General features: G+C 46.0%; 1 protein-coding gene across 1 annotated transcript; it reads right to left on the minus strand.

The window, feature by feature from the left end:
• Positions 1-544: 544 nt before the first annotated feature.
• fem1b (fem-1 homolog b) lies at positions 545-3,654 on the minus strand. Its single transcript, XM_069714487.1, has 2 exons — positions 3,325-3,654; positions 545-2,270 (listed from the first exon to the last, which is right to left on the minus strand). Exons 1-2 carry the CDS (start codon positions 3,570-3,572, stop codon positions 635-637), a joined length of 1,884 nt encoding a protein of 627 aa, XP_069570588.1. The 5' UTR covers positions 3,573-3,654; the 3' UTR covers positions 545-634.
• Between the last annotated feature and the right edge of the window lie 6,648 nt (positions 3,655-10,302).

The following is a 10,302-nucleotide window of genomic DNA, read 5'->3' on the forward strand; positions in this document are numbered from 1 at the left end:
TGTCACAAAAGATATTCACCTATAACTCTCATCAGATAAAATGATTTAAAATATTATGAACCAGAAACTTGACTGTTCGTGTGAATCCATGACCTCATTCTGTCCTCCGCGTTTCTTCTCTTGGCAGTCCAGTAAAAATAACTTCAGTAAAAACTCTTTTTCATAGTAAAAAATAATCATGTGAGTGATTCGCATGGAAAGCAGGTGAGTTTGGTTTTCTGTTGGCTCGTCCTCAGGCACTCATTGTTCCTCCTCCTCCTTCCTCCTCCTCCTCCTCTTCTCAGACAGCAGAATCATAGTAACATGGCGATAAGGCAAAACAGGAAGCAGCACGGTCTCCTCTGTCTGCTCTCGCGCCTCCGAGCGGCAGCATCGTCTGTCTGTCCAGAGACACGGACGGACCGGCTGCCCTCCGTCACTGCTGTTCCTCTGCAGTTAAAACTTAAAATGGAAAGGAACACTTTTTTTTTTTTTTCTTTTAATGAAAACGCTAAGAAAACCTTTGACCGTCGTCCCTCAGCACCATTTTGGATAAGTTAGAAAATTCTAGGAAACTCTTTAAAAAGCGCGAGGCGTGTGTCCCGGGCCGGCGTGTGTCCCGGGCCGGCGTCGACCGGCAGCTCGCCGCTGTGCTTCAGTGGAACTCCACGAACTCCTCCAGCGTTTTGGGGATCTGGTTGCGGTAGGTGATCTGGTGCTGCCGGACGGCGCGCGCCGCCAGGCACTTGAGGCTCATCTTCATCTGCGTCTTCAGCAGGATCTCCGACACGCCCGTGGTGCTCTTGTCCAGCGGCGTCTTCTTCTGCTTGTTGGTCATGTCCGTGTGGGCGCCGGCCTCCACCAGGTTGATGATGATGGCGTGCAGCGTGAGGAAGTCGCTGATGGGCCGGTTGTACTGGACGATGACGTGCAGCGGCGTGTTGCCCTCGTGGTCCACCGCGTTGACCTGCGCGCCGCAGTCCAGCAGCAGCTTGGTGACCTGCGCGTTGGGGAAGCTGCAGACGTCGTTGGTGTGGAAGTCGTCCACCGGCGTGGTGGAGCTGATGGCCAGGTGGAGCAGCGACGAGCCCTCGCGCGAGCGCGGGTCCAGCTGGATGAGGTCGTAGATGTGCTTGTTGATGGCGGCGCGCTGGCCGTCGCTGCAGCTGGTCTTGGTGGAGATGCAGGCCAGGTAGAGGAAGGTGAACACGTTGGACTCGTAGTTGTCCAACGCCTGGGGCAGCTCCGACTCGGCCGCCGCGTCCACTCGCGTCATGCTGCGCTGGATCTCCAGGACGCTGGAGCTCAGCACCTGCTCGACGGCGTAGGCCGACACGCTCTCCTTCAGGTGCACCATCTGGGAGAACACCTGGGCGAAGCGCAGCAGGTCCTTGTGCGTGTTCCTCTTTCCTTTCTGCCGCAGGTGGAGCGCGTGAAGCCACAGCTTGATGCACTGCTCGAACTCCATGTTGTCGGCGTAGACGGCGCCGCGGTAGATGATGGGATGCGACACGTCGATGTTGTCCGAGCCGAGGACCCGCTCCCGGATCATCAGCCCCTCCATGTGCAGGGCGTCCCGGTCCACGCGGATCACCTCCAGCTCTTGCGGCGTCCGACACTCGCCGCGCCTCCCGTAGGCCTCGACGGGCGGCGGCAGCTCCTTGACGATGACGTCGTCGGGGTCGCTGTACCGCTCCGCCATGGCCATGTTCAGGTAGTGGTAGGTCCTCTGGATGTCGTAGTTCTCCCTGTCGTTGGCGAACGAGGCCCCGAGCAGCTCGAGGGCCTCGATGCGTCGGCGAGGGTCGCAGTCGGCGTGCGCCAGCAGCAGCTCCACCACGTCGGCCTTGCAGCTCTCCGCCGCCACCTTCAGAGGCGTCATGCCGTGTCCGTTCACCACCATGGCGGCTTTGCAGCGCATCAGTTCCTTCACGATCTCCAGGTGACCCGCCTCGGCCGCAAAGTGCAGCGCGGTGGCCCCGCAGTGGGCCTTGGCGTTGGGCACCGCCCCTTGCTCCAACAGGAACGTCACCACGTCGGCGTGGCCCTTGTAGGCGGCGATCATCAGGCAGGTGTTGTTGAACTTGTTGGTGATGCTGATGTCGGCGTTGTGCTCCACCAGGTAGCACACGATGTCCAGGCGCCCGTCGAAGCAGGCGGCCCGCAGCGGAGTGGAGTTGGTGATGGTGGTGTGGTTGACGTTGGCGCGGTGACTCACCAGCAGGCGCACCACCTCGAAGTGTCCGGCGCCGGCCGCGCACCACAGAGCCGTGGCGCCGTCGATGACGTAGCTGCGGGACAGACGGGAGACGAGACGAAGGAAAACGCAACACTTCAACTTCTGATCGGGACGTTTCAATCAAAACACTTTTCTGACTGTTTTCGAGCAGAACTACAGACTGTATTTCAGAAAGACGTTTCTAATAACTTTTAAAGTCATAAAACGGTCCGAGGAGGCGGACGGAGGTCGACCGTTGTCCCCGGTGACCGAGGACCTACGAGGACGAACTCCGCCGGCCTGACGCTCAGTTTAATTACTTTCTTTTTAGGAAGTAAATCTCCTCCCGTGAAAAAAAATCAACAACCTTCAACGTATTATTTCGCCAATCGGATTACAAAATGTGGGTTGAAACTCTGCAGTCGCAGGATTGTTGCTTTTGGACTGGAACAGTTTATTTTACAACTTTTCCCAGATTCTTGTCTACAAAACAAGACGGCGGATAAAAGAGAGGAAAAATAAACAAAACAATCAGCCGCACATAACTGTCTATTCATGAAATGAAAAGTTCCTTCTGACCCTTGGAAACATGTACGAACATCTATGTTACGTAAGAGCAGCTTCCACGAAGGCTGAAGATCCTCCGAGTCGTGTTTGATCAGAATAAACTCACAAATAAAGCAAGTCTCCAGGACTAATATACAACAGTCACAACGAAGGCCGTCTGTGTGCGTGTCTCCTCCAGGCTGGACGATTGTAATTCTTTATTATCTGCATGTACCATTAACTTTATAAAAAGACCTCCGTTAATCCAAAACGCTGCCGTGAGAGGATTGATGGGATTTTAGAAAAGCAGATTATATTTTTTTCCCACATTAGTTTGCGCTCAACTAACTCCCAGAAAAACATTTAAAACAAAAGGGAAACGAATATAATTTAAAGTCCTTCTCCTTTCACATAAAGCCTTTAAGGTTGATGTTAAAGGTGGGACCGGAGTGTCCCAACAGGACCGGAGTGTCCCGGGGTCACGTGTGAGTCCCAGAGTTTCCAAAAGAAAGTAGACATGGAAGGAGTGTTGCGCAACTTCACCTCCAACTTAAAGGAACGGGAGTGTGACTCGGTCTTACCCGTCGAACCGAACCGTGCCGGTCTGTTCCGTGTCCACCCTGTAGTGGTCCAGGAGCAGCCGGACCACTTTGTCGTGTCCGTTCCGCGCTGCGATGATCAGGGGGGTGGACCTCTGCCCGGACAGGTGCGTCACGTAGTTGAGCAGGAACCGGGTCTCCCCCTCAGAGTGGTTGAGAAGCAGCGCGGCCAGGGTCAGGACCCGACCCTCGCTGGCCGCTTTGTACACGTAGCCGGCGAGAGACTCCATCTGAGCCCGGCAGGTGGCCCGGCAGGTGGCCCGGCAGGTGGCCCGGCAGGTGGCCCGGAGCCCCGCTTCCTTCGCAAATGACGCCCGCTGTGTCCACTCCGCCAAAGCAAGCCGCCTCCCATTAAAATATCCAAAACAAGCCCAAATGATCACATGAAAAACGTGTCTTCTCCCCCGCAGCCTCGAGAGAAATATTCCGGATCCCAGCCGGGTGGTTCTGACGGGACCAAAGCCGGCCCCGGGGCGTCCCGCGGCCGGGCTCCTCTCTCCGGGAGGCGTCAGCTGAGCCAGCTAGCCGGTTAGCTGGTCTGCTAACGTTAGCAAGCTGGCAAACAAACTGCCTCTTTTATAAATAAAAATAAAAATACAGATGTTACCTTGTTGTTCGCTCTAATAAAACCTCCCTTCATGTCCCGGCCTTTCTGTCTGGAAAGTCTACAAACCCTCAAAGATTTTCAAAAACAAACACAGGTACGATCACTACTATCACCCTTCGCCATCTACTCATTTGCCGGAAGTTGCCGTTCAACTTAAAAATGCCCCCGACTGGAACTTTCTCCAGCACATCGGGGTTCCTTCCTCTTTATCGCGCACACACAGAGAGAGTCGAGACGTACCCTGCGGACCTATAATCTGTTTTTAGGGCTAAAAACAGTCGGACCTACTTTTGGCTTTTAGTTTCTACGTTCCAAATGCGTTTCTTTAGAACGTAGTGTGGTTTGGTTTCCTGTGATGGTGCTGGAGGAGGGTGGTGTTAGTCACAGCACCCTCTGACACAGGGACTCTTCTTACACCAGTTTCAGATCATGATCAAACGTGTAATAATACATTTATATGTAATAATACATTGGGGAAATTTAAGTCAACTGTTTTCAGAACTTAAATATTTTAATTAAATCCTACATATATGCTTATGATTACAGTTAAATTAAAGTTTTTAATAAGTGAACTTAATCCAATGAAAGAGGAGAATCATAACTTTAAATTCCAGGATTTAAGTTACAGAATTTAGAGAAATAAGAACACAGAAACTTTCTGCACCAGAAGGAAGCTGGAGGCCAAACTCCAGCAGAACAACGTGAGGGAGGTGTGGACCGGTATGAAGGAGATTACTGGGTTCAAGGGAAGAGAGGAACAACCAGGGGGAACCTGGAGAGGAACGACCAGGGGGAACCTGGAGAGGAACAACCAGGGGGAACCTGGAGAGGAACGACCAGGAACGACCAGGGGGAACCTGGAGAGGAACGACCAGGGGGAACCTGGAGAGGAACGACCAGGAACGACCAGGGGGAACCTGGAGAGGAACGACCAGGGGGAACCTGGAGAGGAACAACCAGGGGGAACCTGGAGAGGAACAACCAGGGGGCTCCCTGGAGAGGGCCAATGAGCTAAACTGTTTCTTCAACAGGTTTAGTTCACCACCCTCATCTGTCTCCTCCACACCTCACACCTCCCAAACACCTCTGCTGCCTCCCCCCTCCCCCCCTCTGCGCCCCCTGGTGAGCTGCATGGACACAGAGTCCTCAACTCCAAAGGGCTCTTCCACCATCGACGCCATGACCCTTCCAGTCACTAAGAAGACTCCATCTGGCCTCAACGACTACCGACCGGTTGCCCTCACATCTCATGTGATGAAGGTGCTGGAGAGGCTGGTCTTGGCCCACCTCAGGCCGCTGGTGAAATCTTCTCTGGACCCTCTGCAATTTGCGTACCAGCCTCATGTGGGAGTGGACGACGCCATCATCTACCTGCTGCAACGAGCTCAGTCTCACCTGGATGGAACCGGTGACTCTGTGAGAATCACTTTCTTTGATTTCTCCAGTGCATTCAACACCATCCAACCACTGCTGCTGAGTGAGAAGCTGCGGGTGGTGGGGGTGGACGCGTCCACCGTCTCCTGGATCACTGACTACCTGACAGGCAGACCACAGTTTGTCCGTCTGGGCAGTGTGCTGTCTGATACGGTGGTCAGTGGTACTGGAGCTCCTCAGGGAACTGTTCTGTCTCCTTCCTGTTCACCTTCTACACCACTGACTTCCAGCACCGACTGGGTCAATAAAGAAGACGAAACAAGGTCTCCTGCTGGACCAGCGTGAGATATATTGCAGTGTTGCACACACCTGATGAGCTGCAGGTGGAGGTGGAGCCTCATTAGACCCGATGAGCTGCAGGTGGAGGTGGAGCCTCCACACACCGACCAGATGTCAGACATCCTGGTATTTTTCGCTCCTGAACTCGTCTTAGTTATTATATTGGTAAGTGTTGCTTACATCCATAAAATACTTACATTTATTCAGAAATTATTGATTGATTGGTTGATTTAACGCAAAAGGAGGAAAATGTCACAGGAATAAAAAATATTTAAGTTAGTCGATTTTTTTTGTTTTGTTTTTTTAATTGAAGTTTGAGTATTTGTGTTTGCAGTGCAGTTGAGAACGGTTGGTCTGAACATTTGAATCATTCGTTTACCCAGTAAGCAGAACTGATTCCTTCAGCTGCATTTATTATGATGAAAAATTAAATAACATTGAACCTGAAAAATAAGAAGTAAGTAATTTTGAAAGTTAAAAGTTACAGGTATTTCTATAATATACTAACGCTGACATTATGAAATAAAATAGTGTTTCTTATTTTTTGCTGAAGAATAATCACGAAGTCAAACTATTTGTTTGACCTGTGAGTCAGTTTAGACCAGTTTGAACTGGATCCTTTAACATTAAATGTCACAAATATAATAACGCCTGTATATACAGCAATAAAAGAAGTTCTTTTGGTTTACAACTTAAAGATTCATCCTCCTGATGAAGTCCTGACTGACTCATTACTGAAAAATGAGGACGAACCGGATTCCCCAATAAAATCTGAATCAAGAGGCATCAGAAGAGTAGCCTGTCCTCTGCTGGACGTGACAGACGACAGGTGGGCGGAGTCATTTTCATCTTTAAGTTTGGGTTTTTAAAAAGGAGAGCATGTGTTTATTCTGTACAAATTACATATACTTATATTTACAAACACTGATTGACCTGGTGAAGGCTTTACAAATGTTTTAAAATGTTGAACTGTAAAAGAGTCACTAGAATTTTTTTAATTTAAACAGGAAGAAAATTAGACTGGAAGTGTAGCTGTTAGCATTGTGGCCTCAGTGAAAAGGTTCTGGGTTCGATTCCTGGCCTTTCTGCGTGGAGTCTGCTTGTTCTCTGTGTGCCTGCGTGGGTTCTCTCCGGTACTCCGTCTTCCTCCCACCATCCAGAAACATGCACCTCATGTTAACTGGTGGTTCTACAAACTACCCTACCCAGATGGTCTTTGTTTCCATCTGTCTATAAGTGTTGGCTCTGTGATGGACTGGCGACCTGTCCAGGTGAACCCTGCCTTTGCCCAAAGTGAGCTGGGATAGGCTCCAGCCCCCTCCCGCCCCCCGTGACCCTGTTCAGGATAAAGCGGGTATAGATGGATGGATGGAAAATTAGACACACAGGATTGGAGCTTGTGATCACAACAACTTCTCTAATCTAAAGTACAAAACCAGTCTTACTGCAACTGTTTTCTATTTTTTATTGTCCAGAAATGACTGTTAACTTAAAAAAAAAAAAAACCACGAATTTCACTGATCATTGTTTTGTCACATCTATGTGAAGGACAACTACAATAGGTTCTCAGTCAGAGCAGACAAATATAAAATTATAGTAAAAATAAAACCACTGTTGTTTGCTTGTCAGAGACAGAAAACAGAATTCAATAAGCTTTTCTTTTTTGTTGTTGCTGATGCTCCATTTCTATTTCAGCATCGTTGCATTTTGGAGTGTTTTTCTGAGCCGCTAATCTTGTTCACTACACACAATATGTCGAAGGCAGCCAGAGTCTCTGGTTGCATAACTGTCTGCTGCTTTACTAATATAGATGCCAGTTAAGTTGAATAAAAGATCTTTGTCCCCGTACATATATACCTCCATATTCGACTGACTCTGAACAGATGGAAGAAATTCACTTTAAGGAATGCCATCACATATCAAACTTATATGATCTGATTTATAGCCGCCAAAAATAAAGAATAAATGGTGAAATGCTGCTCTACTATTTTTCTTGTTTTCAGACAGCTATCTGCTTTACTTTCTCTGCTCCATGTTCAGTGTCACGAAACTGCAGAGTGACCACATTTCTCCATTTAATGAACGAACGATTAAAAGATTGAAGACGTGTGATACTAATTAAAGAAAACAGTTAGTTTAAAATATCACTGTAAACCAAACATTTGTATTTTTGCAACCTGCAATTTGAAACCTGTTTCCAAAAACAGTTGGGACGCTGTGTAAAATGTCAATAAACACAGAATGCAATGATTTGCAAATCATATCAACAAATATTTAGTTGAAAATATACTAAAGACAAAATATTAAATGTTGACACGAAGACATTTTATTGTTTTATGAAAAATGTGTTTTTATATGTGAAGCATCACCTCTTCTTTTAACAACACTCTGTAAACATTTTGGATCTGAGGAGACCAGTTTCTGGAGTTTTGAAAGTGAAATGTTGTCCGATTCTTGCCTCATATATCCAATAATGTTACTTATCTGTTGCCAATTAGCCTAATTAATTTTGAGATGTTCCACCAGTTTTTTTTTTTTTTTTTTTTTTTTAAGCTTTAGACAACTTTTTTAGTCTTTTGTTGCTCCTCCCAACTTTTTAAAAACATGTTGCTGGCATCAAATTCAAAACAAACAATTATTTTTCATAAAACAATAACATTTCTCAGTTTCAACATTTGATATGTTATCTTTGGTCTAATTTCAATAAAATATGAGTTCATGTGATTTGTAAGTCATTGCATTTTGTTTTTATTAATATTTTACATTGTCCCAACTTTTTCAGAAATGGGGTTGTATTTAAAATGCTAATTTGACAGAGACATTTTAAGACATGCATGTGTGTTATGTATAACACGCTTGCACAGACAGTCACACTGTAAGATAGTGTCGTGTGGTGCCAAAGTTCAATTTACAATCAAGTCAGGATGTTGTTTGCCTGGAGTCACAAAGCCAAGAAATATTTGTAAGTAAGATAAAATGAGTATACAAATTAAATGAACAGTTTGTCTACCAAAATAATGTGAAAATCTCTTCACTTAAACTTTGTATTTGAGTTTTGTTCAATTTTTTCCTTGAAGGTTCTTTGCAAAACTCACAGGAGTCTCCCATTGGTTCGTGTTGCATTCAGGTCAAAGTTCACATTAAAGTACACTCTGTAATCCCGCCCTCCTCCCCCCACCAACACTACCACTTCCTATTTAAATAAATCTGAAGGGAAATTCTATATGCTGTAATTAACTGCCCGCAGTTTAGTTTCCGATAATTCCTCTTATTCTACATGTTTAAAATGTCACCTTCTTATCTAACAGCAACACTCATTACATTCAGTTGAATTGCTTTACTGTTAGAACAGTTTACTCCATATCCACTGTTATTATCTTTTCCCCCTCACTGAATCACCAAACGTCTTCTGTGGTGACCTCGTTTCTTTGGCTACTGTTTGGACTGTGCCAGTAAAGATAAATATTTTCCCAGAGTTACGGGCCAGCGACAAGGGGCTCGTCCTACAAAGCTCCCTCAATATACCCACATTATCTCTCCGACATCTGGCTTAACAAACGTGGTCACACGAAGGCGGTTATCAACTCCGTAAGTCAACGTGGGGTTTCCAATCCGGCACATAAAGGAGAGGCGTTCGTGGCACGATCCAAGTGCTTCTTGGTAAAATGTTAATTAATGCATTGTTGGTTTGTGTGGAGATTTAAATCATGTCCAACATTTTGGACGTGTGAACACATAAAGGCACAATATTTTTAAACCCTGGAATATTTGAACTTTATCGACCTGGTTTTGAATGAAAATGTCGTATTTGGAGCAAGTTATTCAATAAAAATGATGACTTTCAGTTCAACAGAACGAGCATTTCATACCTTCTGCCGCCCATTTCATGGTCGTGCAATATTCAATATTGCAATAATTTTCTGTGTTACAGCACCTGACACTTTTTTTTTCATCCCAAGGTGTATTTATCTATTTTGTATATATGTAGTGTGTGTGTGTGTGTGTGTGTGTGTGTGTGTATTAATTCATTGGTCCTAATTCTTTTTTTCTTTTCCCAAAGAATGTCTTATTTTGATTGTATACATATTTTGTAAGTTTTTCTTGTTGTTTGCACCTTTTTTTTTTTTTTCCTAAATGTGTTTCTATGCTGTTGTGACGAACACATTTCCCCACTGTGGGATTAATAAAGTCTTATTTTATCTTATTGATGAATCTTTATTCTGGTTTTTGATTTGTATGATTTGTTGAATTGGAAAGCAGCAAAACGTGTATTTGAAACAACCATGGATTTTTAGTTTTTTAGGGTTATTGTTCCAATTTTATTTGGCTCAGTGAAGAAATCCACATAATTCTACAATAAGATGCCTTCAAGTGACTTCAGCATGAGGTGAGTTTAATCAGACTGACTGAAGATGAATGCAGCTCAGTTTGGCCGAGCGGAACAGATGAACTCTGTTTATGGGTGAATTGCCTGACAATTAGCATTAATGAGGGCAGAGGCAGCAGTCACGGCTGGAGGTGACTGTTAGCGCTGAAATGTGATTCATCGTGGATGACGAGGCCCAGAAATATATAGCGCCAACAGCTCCTGAGGGCTCAGACATAAACAATATATTTGACTTGAAAGAAGTCCAGTTTCA

This window comes from Brachyistius frenatus, unplaced genomic scaffold (assembly GCF_029030835.1).
Source record: "Brachyistius frenatus isolate BFR_SWC_R1_liver_20210118 unplaced genomic scaffold, ASM2903083v1 Contig_131, whole genome shotgun sequence".
NCBI lineage: Eukaryota > Metazoa > Chordata > Actinopteri > Embiotocidae > Brachyistius > Brachyistius frenatus.

What these genes read in the sequence shown, in the direction of transcription:
- fem1b (XM_069714487.1), bottom strand. Translation starts at nt 3,572, where the DNA reads ATGGAGTCTCTCGCCGGCTACGTGTACAAAGCGGCCAGCGAGGGTCGG. An exon ending in GGCACGGTTCGGTTCGACGG is followed by an intron (nt 2,271 to 3,324) that starts GTAAGACCGAGT and finishes TCTGTCCCGCAG; the next exon opens with CTACGTCATCGACGGCGCCA.